This window comes from Pipistrellus kuhlii, unplaced genomic scaffold (assembly GCF_014108245.1).
Source record: "Pipistrellus kuhlii isolate mPipKuh1 unplaced genomic scaffold, mPipKuh1.p scaffold_m20_p_7, whole genome shotgun sequence".
In the NCBI taxonomy this organism is placed as follows: Eukaryota; Metazoa; Chordata; class Mammalia; order Chiroptera; family Vespertilionidae; genus Pipistrellus; species Pipistrellus kuhlii.
Window position 1 is genome coordinate 75,710,248 of NW_023425573.1, and position 18,333 is coordinate 75,728,580.

Below are 18,333 nucleotides of genomic sequence, written 5' to 3' on the forward strand. Positions count from 1 at the left end.
AGAGGAGGATCCTTGCAGCTTAGTGCCCACGAGCAACCTCGAGTGCCCATGACCATCACCGCATGCTGACTGAGCCTGTGTCTGGGGCAGGTGTAAAGGGAGCCCCGGAAACAGGCACTGAAAGCAGTGACGTGGGGGCTTGGCCCCGGGGCAGGAGACAGGACGGACCCCTAAGACCTAACTTACCTGCCCCGTGGCTTCGGGGCGGTTGCACAGCAGGAGGCGGCGGGAGAGTGTGAGCTGCCTGCTTGTGTGGGCGGATTGCCCGCAGCATCACGGGGAGCGAGCCTGGAGGGACAGGGAGGCAGGCCCACGCCGGGTCTTGGAGCGTGGAGGGGACTGGGCCTGGTTCTGTGGGTCCCTCCCCGCCTTTCCGGTCCTTTCTCCCTCTCAGAGCCTCCTTCTGGTTTTCTCCACCGGCTGGGCCTTTGTCCTCGCTTCTCCTCCTCTGCCCAGTCCTGAGTTCAGGGGGCCCTGGCAGGGGCCTCCGTGCCCTGGTTCCTGTGTGCCAGGCCTGTGCCCCATCTGCCCTGCCCTGCCCTGCCCTGCGGGGCCTTCCCGCGGCCCCGCCTGCAGCCTGCCCCGGGCTGTCTGTTTTCCCTCCGGGGGCAGAGGCGAGGCTTGTTTTTCTTCCCCGCTCGCTTGGAGACACACAATGCAGCTGTTAAAATATCTGGGTCTGGCTGGGCGCGCACAGCGAGCCCCTTGTTCTCCTCGGAGCAGCGGCCTCTGGCAGGCACAGGGGAGCGTGCCTCTGCTGGCAGATGCTGGGGAGGAGGGGCAGGGGACACCGAGCCCCACTCCGGGGCTCCTCAGCTTCAGGGCTCTCCCCGGAGGAAGGGGGTGGGCATGGTGTTTGCAATGGAGCAGCATGGCACATGCCAGAGGGTGCCAGCCTGAGACTTTCCACATTAGACCAGAGGCACTGGGGTGGGTGGAGGAGGGTGGAGAGGACGGGGCTGCCAGGCGGCCTTGCTCAGTCTCCCCCAGGCTTCCTGCCGGGCTCGGCCCCTCGGCACTGCCTGGCCTGGGTTTAGTGCCCAGCGGGCAGGCGGATGGGCAGTCTTGCCCAGGCTGCAGTGATGGTCAGGTGGAAACGTTTGAGCGGGGCACACATGTCCAGGCCTGTGCTTTCAATCCCCCCCACAAGGGAGGTGCTGATGACAGGCCCATTGTACAGGTGAGGAAATGAGGCGTTGGCCTGAGAAGCTGGCTTTTTTCTGGGTGACGCTGGATTCGAACGTGGGCCTTCCTTCTCCGGCCGGCGCTCTGTGCTCTGGCTGAACAAGCCAGCATGCCGGCTGCTGCTGAGCCGGGAGTGTGGTGACGGCTCAGAGCGGCACAGGGCGGGCAGCAGGACTCGGGTGGGGGTGCATCGGGCACAGGCTGGGCTTTAAGGCCTGGTTTCCTGGGCAGCAAAGGCCAGGGATGCAAAGGCAGGGGGCGGACACGGCCCTGGCGTTCAGAAAATCCCCTCCAGTGCAAGTGGAGCGTCAGGCACAAAGCAGCTCTTCCCCGCACCCTCCCAGGATTAAAAAAAAGCCTCCTGCCCGCTGCAGTCCTCCTGCCACCGTCTTCCCCTATCGGAGTCGGGGCCGCAGGAGGGCCGCGGCTGCTGCCCTGACCACAGTCCGCGAGCCAGGGTCATGACCTGTGTCTGCCCAGCGGCAAGCCCAGGCGCTGGGCAGTGAGGTGGCGTCCTTGCTGGAACAGTACGCCCCGGAGTGACAGGTGACCCGCTGGGAGAGGGGTGTGTGCGTGGTGCCCACCTCGCCACAGCCAGAGGGCGAGGACTTCGCTCCCACCTCCCCGGCCTCTGGCCCCGCGCTCCGGGAAGCAGCTCGGTTGGGGAGCCAGGCTAGCCGGCTGGTGCAGCAGAATGTCCAAGACTAGGAGGCAAAAGGCAGATTTTTTCATAAAATCAGTCTCCCCAGCCTGCCCTCCCCCAGCTCCCTTCAACCCGGTCTCCTTTCTCCCTCGGGGAACCCTCTCCTCTCATTTCCTCTCTCCAGAATGTGCCAAGGCCATGCTCATGCCATTCCTGCCCCTGGGTGCCCTTCCCTCTCCTCCCTGTAGGCCAAGTTCAAGGCCCTCGTGTCCTGCCTGAAACCAGAGGGCAGACTGGATGGTCACCTGGAAGTCCCTCGTTGGGCTCTGCTCTTGGCAGATGTTAGCATAGGCTGCGCTGTCACCAGTGAACTGTATGAGCCCAGCCTTTGGACACCCTGGCGCTGTTCCCTGCATGTGGCAGGCGTCCACATACTCAGAAGAGTTGGGCTGTGATGGAAAAGGTATAAAACGTGTGGGCTTCAGGATCCAGAGGACCTGCCTGGCACCTGTTAGCTGTGTGACTTTGGGTGGTTACTCACCCTCTCTGGGCTGGTTTCACTGTAGATGAGGATCACACTGTCAGCTCCTCACAGGAGAGGCGCTGGCCTGGTGCGGGTGGGCACCCACAGGTGCTGACAGGCTCCCACCTTTTCTTCCTCTGCTCCCAGTGCCGGGGACACCCCTGAGCAGGGACGATGGAGCCTTTGGGGGGGGGGGTCTGAGTCACACAGGATGGAGGGCCACACGGTGTACCATGGGGAACTTGAGAAGAGCTCTGCTTTCTGGAATTGTCCCCACATCCCACCGGGCAGCAGGTGGGCAGCAGGCTGCGTGCCACGCCCACGTAGAGACGGGCCTGGTCCAGAAGGAGCAGGTGCTGAGTGACGGTGCCCCCCAGACTAGCCGCGCCTGGGGTTCCTGATCGCCTTGAAGAGAGCCCTGGGGTCCTGGCCTGGCCTTTTCCTCCAGGTGTGACCAGGCCGGATGCCAGGGCTGTTCTGCAGGCTCTGGTTCCCCTTTCCCAGGGCTGTGGAACCCTGGCCTGGAGGTGCAAGGGGGGCCAGCCCGAAGAGGGCCGAGCCAGGGGGCAGGTCTGTGACAGGCTGTGCCGACCCCTCTCGGTGGCGGAGGTCAGTTATGGTTCCCTGAGCGCTGCCGGGAGCCGGTGTCGGGGCTGGTGTCTGGGTTTCCTGGAGCTGGTGGAGCCGGTGAGCCGCCGGCCCCCAGAAACAGGGGCCTCAGTTTCACCCACAGAGACAGGCCGGTTGACAGAGAAGTGGAAGCAGGTGCAGCCTAGCCTGAGGTGCCCCGGACGGGTGTGCGGCCAGCAGGGCCCCCGTTTCCCCCCTGGGCCTCCCCTGGGAAGTGGCCTTTCTCGGGGAAAGGTGCCTCCGGCAGAGGCCTGGCACCCAGGTCTAACCCACAGTGGGCTGGCGTGTGGGGCTGCTGCTGGGAAGGGTGGCTGCCCTCTCCCCCCGGGTGGGTGCAGGGTGCCCCAGGTCACAGGGAAGAGATGGAGGCTCAGAGAGGGACGTCGTCTGGCCAGAGACACACGGCTGCCATGGCCTGCATGTGTCCAAGCACAAACAGCTCTCCGTGGGAGCATAAATGCACACATGTTTGAAAATAGGGTTTTTCTGACCCGCATGGAGCCAGTGGGGTGTCCCAGGGAAGGGCAGTCCTAGGGACCTCCCCGTCCCACCTGTCTCTTTCCTCTCTTTCTCCTTTGAGGAGTGAGGTGGCTGGGAGCCAGCGGGCCAGGGGGCTGGATTGAAGCACATGTCTGCTCCCTCATGCCGCCAGCGCAGGAGTCAGGCCCCTTTGCTTTGAGGGGTCGGCCGCTCACTGTGGCCTGTTAGCCCTCAGGCCGGGAGCTCACCTCAGAGCGCTGGTGTTACAGACGGCAGCGCGGAGGTAGCGACATGGAGGGCGTGGCGTCTGGCTATCAGAGAGGATGCGGAGTCCTTGGGGCCTTGGGGCCAGCAGAGACTGAGCACCCTCCCCAAGTTTCAATTAGAAGCTGTTCTAACGCTCACTTCCTTTCATCTGAGCCGCACTGGCAGTGCTCTTCACTCCAGACTCGTTCGTGTGTTTTATCTCATTTCATCTCAAAAATAACTGTGATAAAGGCAGGGCGGTGTTTATTATCGCAGTGTACGTGTGCGTATCTTTCTCCACATCCATGTGAATGTGTGCATCTCTTATGCAATGGTGTGTCCACATGTGGGTGTGGATGTGAGTGCGTGTATGTGTGGCATGTGACCATGTGTGCACGTGTGCCCAAGCGTGGCTGTGTATGTGTGGGTGTGGTCTATGTGTGCACGCATGCATGTGACTGCATGTGGTTGCTGTGTTATGTTGTGTGTGCCCATGTGTGTCTGTGCTTGTGGGGCCTGGGCACGCATGCCACATGGCTGAGATCAGAGAGAAGCGAGGACGTGACGGCTGGGAGGCTGGCTCGCTGGGGGGCAAGGCCGCGTCTCCCCCGGAGACTGCCTGGCCCGGGAAGCCGCTCCGGTTCCTGTGACTCACTCGTTAGCGGAGTTCAAAGGAGCCAGGTGGCGGGAGGTGTCTGCGATCGCAGGTTTCACAGAGATTCGCTCATTCTGCTCTGATAATTAATTTATTCTTCAAGTCAGTCTTTTTCATCAGAGTTCTTAACCTTTTCTGTGCCGGGGACTCTTCCTGGGAATAGTGCTGTCAGTGCCGAGAACAAACACAGGGAGCCAGTGGCTCTGCCGCCGTGAGCAGACGGAAGGCCCTGCCTCTGTGCGGTGTCATACAGGGGCCGGCACAGCCGGCAGGCCGGGGGCTGATGGCGCCTTCAGTGCGGCACTGCGGCCCGCAGGGGCAGGCACACCTGCGACTTGTGCTGGTGGCAGGCTCACGGGCACTGCAGTTTGATGCCCACGTTCGTGGCTGAAGGAGACACAACTTCAGTTCCCAGTGAACGAAGATAAACTTTTACCTTTTCCATTCAGGTGCTGCAGCCTTGCTTTTTAGCGGGAACTTACACCTTATTTGGAGCGGCCTTATGAGCACCCAGCGCATGTGTTCTTACACCTGCCAGTGCGTTGGAAACAGACGTGGGACTTTGTGAAAATGTGGCTGTTTGTCCCCCACTGTCCGTGCAGACCGGGGGAATTGGGTCTCCAGGAGCCACGGGATGTTTTCTGAAGGTCTGGGTGCCGAGGCGCAGGGGGAAGGTGGCCTGCCTGCCCTCTCCTGAGGCCCAGGCCCCTCCCCTTAGCGGGACCGGAAGTGGCTGCGTCCCCTCTGTGAGTGCAGACCTGCTGGAGCAGTGCGTTTCCCCGTGAATGTCCTCGCTAGAGAGGGTGCTCTTTCCTCCTGCCCCCGCGAATGCTGCACCCTGGGCCCTCTTGTGTGGCTTGTGGGACATGACCCCGCCCAGGCCAGCATGCCCCCAGCGGTGGTGTGGGCGCCCTGAGCTGGTGCCCTGCTGTCCCCTGGGGCCCGGGTGAGGCTGCTGACGAGGCCAAGACATCTGCCTCTGATCCGAGGAGCTTCCGAGAGTGAAAGTGGCTGCCTGGGACCCTGGAGCCAGGTGTTTACCCAGAAATCGTGCTAATCCCGCTAATGCCTGTGATTTGCACAGCCTCTCCGTCTATTGCCTTCCTCTTCTGGGAGGGAGGGTCGGGAGGGCGGCTGATCTGCAGGAGAGGAGGCCTGTGGCACAGGGCCCTGGCCGGGCCACCCCCCCGCAGGCCTCCAGGGAGCCCCTGAGCTCCCGGTGCACACCTGCTCCTGGGCAGTCTGGGGAGGGGAATCTGGATAAGTACGCTTCTTCCCACACTCTGTTCACCTGGTCCTGGGCTGGCCGTGCCCTGAGGCCCCGGGCAGCTTTCTGGCCGGCGCCCCCCGGCTCTAGGCCTGGTGCTCCTGCCTCTTCCGTGAAAAGTGGCGTCGGGGCAGCTCCTCCCTCTGTAAGAATCGCGGTGATGACATCACTCTGACAACACAACAGGGCCAAGGTGGCCTGCAGGAGCTGCAGCGGCTGCTCCCCAACATCACAGCCTTTCCCTCCTTTTCTTTCCAACCTCCTCATGTCCCTCCCTTCTTGAGTGTCTTTCTTTCCTTGGAGTCCCTGGCACTAAAGTGTGAGAGTTCAGAGTTACTGGCCTCAGTTTTCCCATCTGCTTTTAGGGACACCTCCCAGGAGCCTGGGTTTGGCCATGTGCCAGCCCTGTGGGTGCCTCACTCTGCTGGTCTCTAGTCCATTGAGCCTGTGCCTTCCAGATGCAGGTCTGGTTCCCTGTGCCCACCTCATCCCATGAACACCTGCCCAGCTGGGCCTGGAGACCCAGGGGCACAAGGCCTAGCCCTGCCCTGGAGGAGGCCCCGGTCCAGCAAGGAGCCAGCTAGGTGCAGAAAAGATTGTGTCCTGATGGTGGAGGAGTGTCCAAACGCAGGGAAGGACACCCAGATCATTTAGGGACATGGGGCCTGGCCAGCTCAGCCTAGTGCAGTGTGAAGCACGAGGCTGATGTGTCTATGAAGAATTAGCGAGTAGAGAGTGAGTAAATGTGTAACTGCATACGCCTCCCCTGCCCCACCAGGTCAGCCTCAGCAGACAGGTGCCACCCGTAGAGCCAGGGTTTTGCAAGCAGCCTGGGCAGAGCCTCAGCATTTGTCTAGCCCTTGGCTGGTGGACCTTGTTGGACAGGGGCCGTGCCGAGCCCTGCTCCAGGGGCTTCCTAGACTCCTGGCCCAGGGCCTCCATATCTGAAGGGCTCAACAGTCAGTTACTGCGGTGCCTGCCAGGGAACTCTGGCGAAACCCTTTGCCCTGCAGGATCGTCGCTCAGGGTTGGGGCGGGGGGGGGGGGGGGGGGTGCTCACTGTGGTGCTCAGGAGCACGGCTTTGGAGCCTGGCACAGCCACTTCTGAGTTGTTTGTCTTTGGGCAAGTTACTCAGCCTCTGTAGACTTAGGTTTGTTACTATATAAAACTAGAGGTCCGATGCATGAGGTTCATGCACTGGGGTGGGAGGGGTCCCTCAGCCTGGCCTGCTCCCTCTCGGTGAATGACTCACTGACAGCTAAGACCCTCTCCCTGCAGAGGGAGGGCCTAAGCCGTCAGACATCCTTAGCATTGCTGTGGAGCATTGAACATCTGCCCTCAGTGGTCAGTGCACATCATAGTGACGGGTTGTACCACCGAGAGCTAATAATTTGCATATTAGCCTTTTACTATATAGGATATTGTGAAGTGCTTGGCAGCTGGTAAATGCTTATTAAAGGTTTCTTGTTCTTGCTGTTATTTTGGTTTTTTTTTGTCCTTATTTCCAAATTCAAGGTGCGTTTCAAAGTTGGGCCTAAATTCCTCCCCCTGAACTCTTGGGAGGAAAACCTGTGCTGTTCACAAAATTACTTGTACTTACGTGCTGCGATGCCTCAGAGGCCCCTCACAGCCTTTGACCGGCATTCCTGAGTTGATCCACACCAACCTGACCTGGAGGGGGTGATGAGCACAGTAAGGGGTGTGGTTGCTGCAGGGGTCCAGACGCTGAAGTGGCCATGACTGGAGAGGCGTAGAGGGCTTCCTGGAGGAAGGGACATCTGAGTGGCATCTTGAGGAAGAGTAGGAGTCCATCGTACACGGAGACGGTGAAGAGACTCTGGTTGGCGGCATGGCTCGAACAGAGGCCTGGGGGTTTACTAGGGAACTGAGTGTGAAGAGGTGGTGGGGAGAGGAGGCTGCAGGCAGACACAGGAAGAGTTTACCTGAAGGCCCAGGGGGCTCAGCAAGGCTTTGATCCAGGGGAGGGATGCGCTGAGATTTGTGTTTTTAAAAAAATCTTTATTGACTAGAGTATTTACAGATGGCCCCCTTTATCCCCCAATTGCCCCCCTCCACCCAGTTTCCACCCCCCACACCTTCACCACCCTATTGTCTGTGTCCATGGCTTATGCACATATATATATATAAAAGCCCTGTGACTGGAATGGTGGAATGACCAGAATGACCAGTGGCTATGATGCGCACTGCGGCAGCCAGCCAGCCCGATCTGGACCCCTATCGGCCCCCAACACTCCGATCGGGGGCCAGACCAGCTGGCCAACCACTTGTGGTCCCTCTTCCCCACCAGCCCAGCCTAATGGGCCCCCATCCCCATCCATGACCCCACCCATGCATGAATTTGTGCACCTCTAGTATGCATATAAGATCTTCGCTCCCTCCTTCCTTCTGAGATTGGTCAGTCTATTTTGTGTTTCCATGCTTCTGGTTCTATTTTATTCATCAGTTTATTTTGTTCATTAGATCCCTTGTTCATTTATTTTTATTTTTAGATTTAATTGCTGATAAGTATGTATTTATTGCCATTTTATTGTTCATGTTTTTTACCTTTATCTTCTCCTTCACCTTCACCTTTCCCTTCCCCTCCCCCTTCCTGTTCCTTTTTTCCTTCCTCTTCATAAAGAATACTCTTTAACATTTCATGTAATACTGGTTTGGTTGTGATGAACTCCTTTAGCTTTTTCTTATCTGTGAAGCTCTTTATCTGATCTTCAATTCTAAATGATAGCTTTGCTGGGTAATCTTGATTGTAGGTCCTTGCTATTCATCCCTTGAATATTTCTTGCCACTCCCTTCTGGCCTGCATAGTTTCTGTTGAGAAATCAGCTGACAGTTGTATGGGCACTCCCTTGTAGATAGCTGCTTTACTCTTGTTGCTTTTAAGATTCTCTGTTTGTCTTTAATCCTTGGAATTTTAATTATATGTCTTGGTGTGGGCATTTCTGGGTTCATCTTGTTTGGGATTCTCTGCATTTCCTGGACTTGTAAGTCTATTTCTTTGACTAGGCAGGGGAAGTTTTCTGTCACTTTTTCTTCAAAAAGGTTTTCAGTGTCTTGCTCTCTCTTCTCCTTCTGACACTCCCATGATGAGAATATTGGTACACTTGAAGTTGTCCTACAGGCTTCTTACACTAACTTCATATGTTTTCTTCTTTTTGCTCTTCTGATTGGGTATTTTTTTCTTCCTCATATTTCAAATTGTTGAGTTGATTCTCAGACTCCTTTACTCTACTGTTGAATTGCTGTGAATTATTCTTTATTTCCGTTAGTGTATGCTTAAATTCTGACTGGTCCTTTGTCATACCTTTGAAATTCTCACTAAAAATCTTATTAAGTATCTTGAAGCTCTCATTAAGATCCTTGAGCAGCCTGATAATCACTGTTTTGAACTTTGTATCCAGTAGTTCTCTTACTTCCACTTCATTAGGTTCTTTTTCTGGAAGTTTCTTCTATTCTTTCATTTATGACATGTTTTTTGGCTCTACATTTTGGCTGCTTCCCTGTGTTTCTTTCTATGTATTGGGTAGAGCTGCTATGTCTCCTGGAGTTGGTAGTGTGGCCTTGTGTAATAGGTGTCCTGCAGAGCTCAGTGGCTCAGCCTCCCCAGTCACCTGAACTGGGCACTCTCGGTGTGCCCCTATGTGGGCTGTGTGCACAATCTTGTTGTAGTTGAGCCTTGATTGCTGTTGGCATGAGTGGGAGGAATTGACCTCCAGGCCAAGTGGCTGTGAGGATCAGCTGAGACTGAAAGAGCTGCTGTGCAGGAGACACCCTATGGTTAGGACTTGCTTCAGTGAGTCTTCGGTGCTCTCTGAGTCTGCCCCTTCAGTGTGTCACTTGTGAATGTGTAAAGTTGTAATCTGGTATAGTCAGAAGCTGTCCACTGGGTGCATGGCTCTGGGGCCTCTGGGGAGATACAAAGTCAGCCACTGCGGGGGACCACTTGACAGGAGCTACAGAGTAGGCTTGGAAATGTTCAGGCAAGGCCCCAGGCTCTGAAGCAAGGCAGGCGTTGCTAGTACCAGGTCTTGGGCCTCTTATTGATAGGCACACTGACACCAGCTGTTGCTTGTTTGAGAGATTTTAGGAGAGTCTCGAGATTTGGTTTTGAGAAAAGGTCCTGGCTGTCAGATGGACAGTGACCTGTGGTGGGAGCAAGGCTGTGTGGAAGTTGCTCAGGACCAACCCAGAATGGAAGGAAGTTTGGTACAGAGCAGCCAGCTGGGAGAGGCGGTGCTGGTTAGGTCTTTGGTGAGGAAGCGATGGCCATTGCAGCTGATCAGATGTGTGGGAGACTCAGAAGGAGGAAGGTGACTCAAAGGTGCAGCTCAGGTGACTGGGGCCAGGCAAGGGAGCAGAGAGGGCGGAGCAGGCCCAGGCCGTTCAGACAGCCAGAATCTGAAAGAACAGATTTTACAAGGAGTCTTGAAGGGTCAGGTAGTGATCCCAGAATCTTGAGGCCAAAGGGAACGCCATCACTTACCAGAATCCTCAGAAGATGTCTCTGTCCCCATCTGCCATGGGTGTCTGGACGGGGAGTTTGAAGGTGTCGAAAGCGGCCAGGCTGGTGTGTGGGATGTGCTGTTCACTTGGCCAGCCACAGCCCTGGAAGCCTTCTTGCATGCACCACACCATGCCCTCGTGCCCTCCAACTGTTACTTAGAGAGACACTGAGTAGGGTACAGATTTGAGATTCTGGGTCCTACAGATGATTTAGCCTTGAGGCCCCAGGGGTGGACGTGACCACTGCCTTCCGTCCTGCCACACTGTGGTCCAGAAGCCCTCTGCCAGGGCGGTCCCTTCCACGGGCTGTGGACCCACCCGCCTCCCTCCTGGGTCAGCCGCCACGGCCGCCTGAACTCCTTCCAGTTGTCTCCCATTTTCTTCGTTTCTGTTATGGCAAAGCTTCCTGAGAGATGGCTCCTGTTTCCACACTCATCCCAGCCTCTTCCTGACCCCACCAGGCCCTGGTCACCCCGTGCTGCTGAACCTGCAGCGCTGGACCTCATCTTCTTAGTCTCTCATTTTCTGTGGCCGAGCTGATCGTCCCTTCCTCTTCCTGAAGACATTTCTCCTATGTTTGGGCTTTTTCCTCCTTCCCTCCCCTCACTGACCATTGCTGCTCACTCTCCTTGGCTGGTTTCTGATCAGGAAGCATTGGCCTGCCCTCGGCCCACCATATTCCCATCTCTAGCTTCCCCCTCCCCCCTGAGCTCCAGCCTGAATCTCCAGCAGTTTCTGTGGGTCTCAGTAGGCATCTCAGAGGTTCATGGCCCAGCCGCGCCCCTGACCTCTGCCCCAGACCTGTTTCCCTCCCGGTGCTCCATCTCAGCAAATGGCACCGCTGCTCATTCATCCAGCTGCTCTGTCAAAACTGGAGCCATCTTTGACATCCCACTTCTTTTTGAAAGATGGCTTTCACATTTCCATTCTGGAGTATCTGATACACACACTGAGTCAGCCGCATGTGCGAGTGATGAGGCGTATTAGTGAGGCACTTGCTGTGACCCACCGCCAGCAGAGAGCGTCCTGTGCCTGCACCCCTGGGTGCTCCTCCCTAGCCACGACCGACCCCTCTCTCCATCAGTGCCGCACCCAAGCCTTCCCAGGCCCTGCTGGCTCTGCCTGCAGAGCACACCCGCGGCCCGCCACCTCCCTACAACCCAGGCCCCTCGTAGCTCCCAGGTCCCTGCAGTAGTGCCCCTTCCTCCCAGACTTGCTCTCCACACGACAGCAGAACGACCCCTTTCATGATGAGTCACTTCTGTCCCCCCTCCAGGGCCTGTGCCCACCTCCCTGCTGCTGCTCACTCAGACCAGTCCCTCCCACCAGACCCTTGGTTCTCGCCTCTGCCCTCTGGTTGTCCTGAGCTCCTTCTGACCGCACAGCGGCAAGCCCCTCACACCCTGCCCCCTCCTGCCACTCTGCTTTCTCTTCCCAGGCCCCTCCTCTAACCGGAGCTAAATACACACGGACTCCCCTTACTTACTGTTGTCTCTGAAGTAGAACATAAACTCCGTGGACTGTGTCTTCAGCACCTGGCACGATGCCAGCTGCATGGCAGGGGCTTAAAAATCTATTGACTGAGCGTGTGTGAGTGAATAAGTGATGGCAAGCGTGAGGATTGAGTGAGTGACGGACATGCACGTGAGTAAATGGAAGGTGGATCCTGGTGAGCAGGAAAGGGGCAGGAAACGAGGGCCTTTTTTCCTGGACCCCCACGTTGTCGTTGCTGGATTCATTTTCTTTCCTGCGATGCTGAGGTGGAGGAGACTGTGATGCTGACTCTGTACCTCCGTGTGGTTCTCCTGCTGCTCCCCACGCGGCGGCAGGAACCGACTTGTTGCTCAGGTTTTAAAATCTGGGGTAAAAATAACGAAAGCGTGCACCTGTTGTCCGCGAGGTCATTCAAAGACCAGATGAGTCTCAGAACTAATAATCCTCACAATTAATTAAACCCTCCCTCCCAATTATGGGAGAATTGAGTTGGTGGCTGTAGCGTGCGTGGCAGCGGGAATCTGGGTCGGCGTTCCCGGCTGGGTCTGGGGCAGCATTGGTGAGCGTCTTTGTCTTCCTTAGGGCTGCCGCCGGGACCATGAGCAGCTAAGATGGACACGTCCGCCCCCGCCTCCGCCGCGGAGAAGAAAGAAGGCAAAAGTGCGATCCCGGAGGGGGCGGCCAGGAAGACCTCGGCACTGGCAGTGGCTGCGACGGCGGCGGCAGCAGCAGCTGCCCAAGGAGGTACTGTCTGTTTTGCACACTCGGTGGGCAGCAGGGGTCTCTTTCATTGGCCCGTTAGGGTTTAATTGGACGGGTGGCCCACGCCACCGGGCAGCACGCTGGGCTTATGGAGGGTGACGCGGAGGGCGCCCTGCTCCCGGATCCCGGGCCTGTGACCGTGCCTGCAGGCTCTCCCAGAGGTCCGGGTGCCCGGTCTGCGGCAGGGGGACCGGGCGGCTCAGACTCCGGAGGGAGAGCCTGCGGACTCGGAGGGGAGGGCAGGGAACGGAGGCGGGGGCTGCTGGGCGGCCCCGGGGTGTGTTCGCTGGCGCATTTGAGACGTGCCAGACATGGCCGCTGCTGCTGGCCCGCAGGGACTGTTTTAGAAGTAATTGTCTCTTGATCCCTTCTGGCTGTAATTAGAGGGTCAGGTACAGAATTTAGTATCCTTAGGTGAATTTCGGGCCAACTTAATTATAGCAGAAGGACTGCGAGCCACAGCCTCTCATCTTACCGCCCCGGAGAGAGCTCTGCTTTCCGCTGGCCGTGCCAGCGCCCCGGTGGGAAAGTTTGGCGGGAAGGCGAGACCTCCCCTTGTGTCTGCGCAGTCCATCTGGAGGCCACAAGACTATTTCTGTCTCCGAGGAATGGAGAGGCTTAGATTTCTTTTCTTCCCCTTTTATTCAAGTGCGCTTAGTCACGCCCTGTTGCTCTTGCTGCTCAAGCACAGCTCGCAGCAGCGGGAAATTCGCCTCGGCCAGCGGGCGGGTGGGGTGTGGGCGTCGCCCCTCACTTTGATGTGAGCACAGATGGGTCCCTGTCGGAGTGCAGGCCCCGGCCAGTACATTGGGCAGCACGGGGGTCTGCATTCCTCACCAGCGCTGGGATGGCGTGAACAGGGCGAGGGTCTGAGCTTCTAACCACCTGAGATGGTGTGGGGACTGCTGTCCACGGGTCGTGTCGGCGCAGCTCGGAGTTGGAGCCTGGGGAATCGAAGGACACTGGGAGCGGTTGAGCCGGTGTCCAGGGAGGACTCTCATGTGCGTGGTGTCCAGGAGGCAGACGTGAGGGGAGGGACAGCAGGCCAGCGCCAAGAGCCTGGCGGTGGATTGGCGGCTGGCCTCCTGTCCCGGCCTGGCTGTGTCTGCACCTGGCCTGCTCCCTCCTCTGGGAGGGTCAGGGCCTGCCCTCCTGTGGTGACTCCAGCTGTCCCTCTGCCTGATGCACGGCCCAGGCGCCTGAAGCGGAGGGAGGGAGCTCCAGCAAGCGGGCTCCGTGTCTGCTGGGCCCCAGCTGCTTCTTCCTTGCCAGGGCTCAGTGGCTTGTGAACTGCCCCCACGCCATTCACCACGTGTCATAGTGCAGGGGACAGCCTCAGGCTGTAAGTGGGCAGTAGCTGGGGAAGCCCCTCTGGCATCAGACCTGCTGTCACCAGTGGTGTAGTAACAACAGGAGCTTGAGGGTTCTAACCTGAGGCGGGCAGGCAGCTGCCGATAGCTTGGAGCAGCGGCTCTTCCTGGCTTCTACCTGTTCCACCCCACCTACCCTTACCCCAGGGGCCGGCATTGCCACCCCCAGAGGCCCCTGTCCCCTTATTGCCCAGGGGAGCCCTCCCTCGGATGAGTTTTCAGCCCAGTTGCCCTGGGCAGGTGGCTTGTGTCATTGGAGCCAGCCCACCACTGGGCTCCCCCTGCCCCTCTCGGAGCAGCCGGCCCGGGAAGGGCCCTCCCAGAGGCAGGGAGGAGCGGCTGTTCCTGCATGGAGCCAGCAGGGCATCTGGGAGCAGGTCCTGGTGCCGGGGGACCATGATGCCCACCTTCTGTGGATGGTGTGAGGAGGGGACGGTGTGAGGAGCGCCTGGCGAAGGGGCCCAGGGCCCTGGCTGCGGTTCTAGGTCCGCACCATCCCTGGGTCCCAGTGTGGCAGGCCGTTCCCTTCTCTGGGCCTCCTTCTCCTGTTCAGGGCACGGACCGATGTCTTTGTGGGCTCGTGACCTTGGAGCTTTATCACGTCCTCCCAGGGGTGGCCGAGGTGCTGAGTGACTCTGGCATCCGGAGCCTCACTCGGGCCCCTTGATAGCCAGCGGATCACAGCGCAGAGGGCATGAGGAGGAGCGGGACGGTCTGCGGGAGCAGAGGGGGCGGAAGGGAGGCGGTGCCCTCAGTGGCAGAGCTTGGAAACCCCGTATGGAGCTCCTGGGTGTGAGGCTGGAGCCAGGCTCCTTCACCAGCAGTTGGCGCCTCCCTGTTGCCACCTCTCCGTTGTTCGGAGCGGCTGACGTGAGGTGGGAGGGACTTGCTCAGGGCCACCGGCCGCTCCAGCGGAGAGCGGGGTCTGGGGCTCAGGGCACAGGGTGGGAGTCTCCTTCCGGTATGAGCTTTCAGCCTCCCCGGGTGTAAAGCATGAAACACACATGCAGCTGCCCTATAGTTACAGCTGACACATACTGTGCTTCCGCCTGCCTGGCACGGGCACCTTGTGGGTAGTAGCTGCCCCTGCCGTGCAGCGCAGGGAAGTGGTTGGAAGCAACCCAGACTCCGCAGCCAGGTCAGGTCGCCTGACCCTGGGCAGTATGTGCCTCAGTTTTTTCATCTATAGAATGGACGTAATAATAGCACCTACTTCACAGTGGTGTCAGGATTACTCGAGTGGCACTTGTAGAGTGCTGGGCACATCAGCTCTGTATGAGGTCCAACGTACCTATTAGCTTTCACCAGTTTTTTGCCTCTGGCCTTGGGCTGTGCCTTAGAAAGTCTGCCCTCCATGGCCCCTTACCAGCTGACCCAGTGAGGCCAGACAGGTGGTGGGAGGCTCTGGTTTCTGGTGTCTCCCACTCGGGCGTGGTGGAGGGAGTACGGGGCAGGAGTCCTTGGCGCCAGGCCCAGGCTGCCCCGGACTCATCCTTCCCCGAACCCGGAGGGCGCCCAGCCCAGCGGTCTGGAGCTGGCCTCGGGGAAGTCTCAGGAGACGGCTGTAACAAGCGCAGATTCCGGGCCACCCAGGCCCGCGGAAGCAGGACCTCCGGGCCGGGGCCTGGCCATGTGCATGTTTGACGGGCTTCCCACTTCCCAGGTGCAGCTGGACAGGATCCCGGGAAGTGGCGTGGCCCTCACGTTCACATGCTGAGCACAGCGTGACTCGGCAGAGAGCTCCCTCGCCGCGGGAGGCCTCTGTGCCACCGGCACCGGCACCGGCACCACCACTGTTTGTTTGGTCACTGGCTCCGCGGCTTCTTGGCACGTTTCTTTGAGGTGCATCTTAGCTCTGTAGTGAGGCATCATGTCTGTCTTGGAGTGTTTCTCAAGTTCAAACACCGGGATGCGTAAATAAGCCAGCCATGAGCATTCCGGCTGAGATGCCCGGGGCTAGAGGTCCCCCGAGGCATGTGGGCCTCACGGTGTCCCCACTGATCAGTGCCCGAGTCCCTGGTGTCCTTGCCCTCTGTTTCTGTGCCACACCCCGCCCCCACCGTGTGGGCAGAGCATCGTTTGTTCACCACTATGTATGCCCTGCCCGACAATGATTGTTGAACGAGGGGGTGAATCTGACCCTGTCATGCCAGGTGTGTGCCCGGTGGGCTGGTGCAGCCAGCTGCCTCTGCTGGCCCTGAGGTCTCCTGGCACAAGGGTCATTCGGTGCTGGCCTGCTCCTTGGGCCTTCGCCCCTGACGAGGCCCCGGGGACTTAGCAAGTGGGCCCGCCTCCGTGGCTCACCTGAGCTGCTGGGCCAGGGCCATGCGCTCTTGCCTTGGGCTGGAGGTGCACTCAGATGTGACTAAGTGGTCAATTATTCTTGTTTAAGTGATTTTCAGGATTGCTGCGCTGTGCTTCGGAGCTTGTTTTAACAGCCCAACCACACGGAACAGCCAGTGCCCGTTGGACTTTTTCTGGAGAGCAGAGCTCACACCCAGGAAGCGGGCACAGCGTGGTGGCCGGGCGTCTGCTCAGCGGGTCTGAGTGACTCCTGAAGGCACGCTGGCATGGCCTCGGTGCTGAGGGCGGGAGCGCCTGGGCACGGTGAGGGTGGCACTTCTCTCGGGCCATGGCAGAGGCAGCGGGGGACTGGCTCTTCCCGGCTCCCGGCGTGTTAGCTGCGGGTCCTGGGCAGGGCCACTCACACCTCTGCTCTGTGAAGTGGAGATAATTCTCGCCATGGGGAGATGGCATGAGGAGTGTCTAGAGGGGCTGGCAGAGCCCCTGCTTAGCTGTGCAGTAACTGTTAGTGACATAAGCCTGGCTGAGCATTCCTTCTGCAGATCCCGGCCTCACACAGGACGCTGAGCGCGCATGCCCTCTATGCCTCATTTCCCGTGCTTCATTGTGTTGTTCATGTCAAACTGTTACAGTGTTGGGGGGGAGGCTTGGAAGCTACTTCCAAGTACAGCAGTCCCCCTTGATCTGTGGTCTCACTTGTCCGCAGTCAACCTCAGTCCGAAAATATAAAATGGAAAATTCCAGGAATAAAAGAGCAAGCTTAAAATTGTGGCCATTCTGCATAGGGTGCTGTCCGGCTCCATCCCTCCCGGACACGAATCAAGCCTTTGTCCCGCTTCTGCACGCTCCACCTCTGCCCTTAGTTACCCCGTAGCCACCTGGGTTATCAGATTGGTTATTGGAGAGAGAGACCATATTTCAGGTACTTTTTAGTACAGAATATTGTTATAATTGTTCTGTTTTGTTATTAGTTACTGTGGTTAATCTTGTTGTGCCTAATTAAACTTTATCATAGGCTTAATTTATGTATGTGTGAGAAAAAGCACACTATTTCCAGGGTGGTTTCTGGTACCCACGTGGGTCTAGAGGGTAAGGGACGGCTGTGTAGAACGGGGAACGTTAGGCCATCTGTTCGAACCTGTTCATTTTACAGCCGTGGAAACGGAGGTCCAGAGGCGTGAAGCACGCACAGTCACCTGGTGACACCACTGGGACCAGAAACGGATTCCCTGGGACCTGCCCAGGGGGTGGGCACAGCTGCCCCTGACCCCGCCCCCCTCCAGGCCCAAACACCAGCTCCCCAAATTGACAGTATTTATGTCAGAACATTTTTCTGGTGTTTGGTTCTGTCAAAACTAATTTTAGCATTTCTCAAGCCCGGTGAAAATATGGCCTCATTACTTTGATGTCAGAGCGTAGTTTACTATTAGTATATTCTGGGCTTTATCATTTTAGTCATGTTTAACACGGCTGCACCAGGCATGCACTATTAAATCTGGCTTATTTTACATTCCTGTCCGGAATTATTTATTTGTAACAATTTCCTCTCTATCAAAAGACACAGCTAATGCTGTGTTTTAATGTGTTATTTACACACAAAATAACCTATTTACAACTCAGTGTGCGCCGGAGGGAGAATGGATGGGCCCGGTTGCCTGCGCGCTGTTATATCAGAGTTTAACAATCTGGTTTGCTAATAGAACCATTTATCATTGGGGGGTGGGGTTATTTACTTTCTGTTTGTGGCCAGGTCTCAGCGCCTCTGATCTCAGGGACATTCTGAGGATAATGAAGCCAGGCCTGGTGTTTGGGGTGGAGGGGGACACCTGGAGGCATCGGGGCTGAACGTAGAGCCCTGTGGGCTTAGGAACTGGGCCTTCCACGATCTTCAGGGTCACCCCCCCCCCCCACACACACAATTAATAGAGAGAAGCATGAAGCGTGGATGGACATAGGCATGGGGAGCAGCAGAGTGGTCCCTTGAGACTGAGAGAGGCTCCAGCCTGAGAGGCAGGTGGAGCTTCCAAAACCCTCCCCATCTCCCCTCCCCAACCTCTTCTCCCCATCTCCCCTCCCCGTTTCCCCTCCCCAATCTCCCCTCCCCATCTCCCCTACACAACCTCCCCTCCCCATCTCCCCTACACAACCTCCCCTCCCCATCTCCCCTACACAACCTCCCCTCCCCATCTCCCCTCCCCATCTCCCCTCTCCACCTCTCCTCCCCTCCTCCCCTCCCTTGGCATCAGGGAAAC

The 18,333-nt window shown here is 57.9% G+C and overlaps 1 protein-coding gene across 1 annotated transcript in view; it reads left to right on the plus strand.

The window, feature by feature from the left end:
- Window positions 1-18,333, plus strand: part of GLI2 (GLI family zinc finger 2) — a 207,363-nt gene that overhangs the window by 40,342 nt on the left and 148,688 nt on the right. The window contains exon 2 of the mRNA XM_045575414.1: window positions 12,228-12,389. Coding sequence (XP_045431370.1) covers window positions 12,257-12,389 — 133 coding nt within the window. The 5' untranslated portion in view covers window positions 12,228-12,256. The remainder of the gene's footprint in view (window positions 1-12,227; window positions 12,390-18,333) is intronic.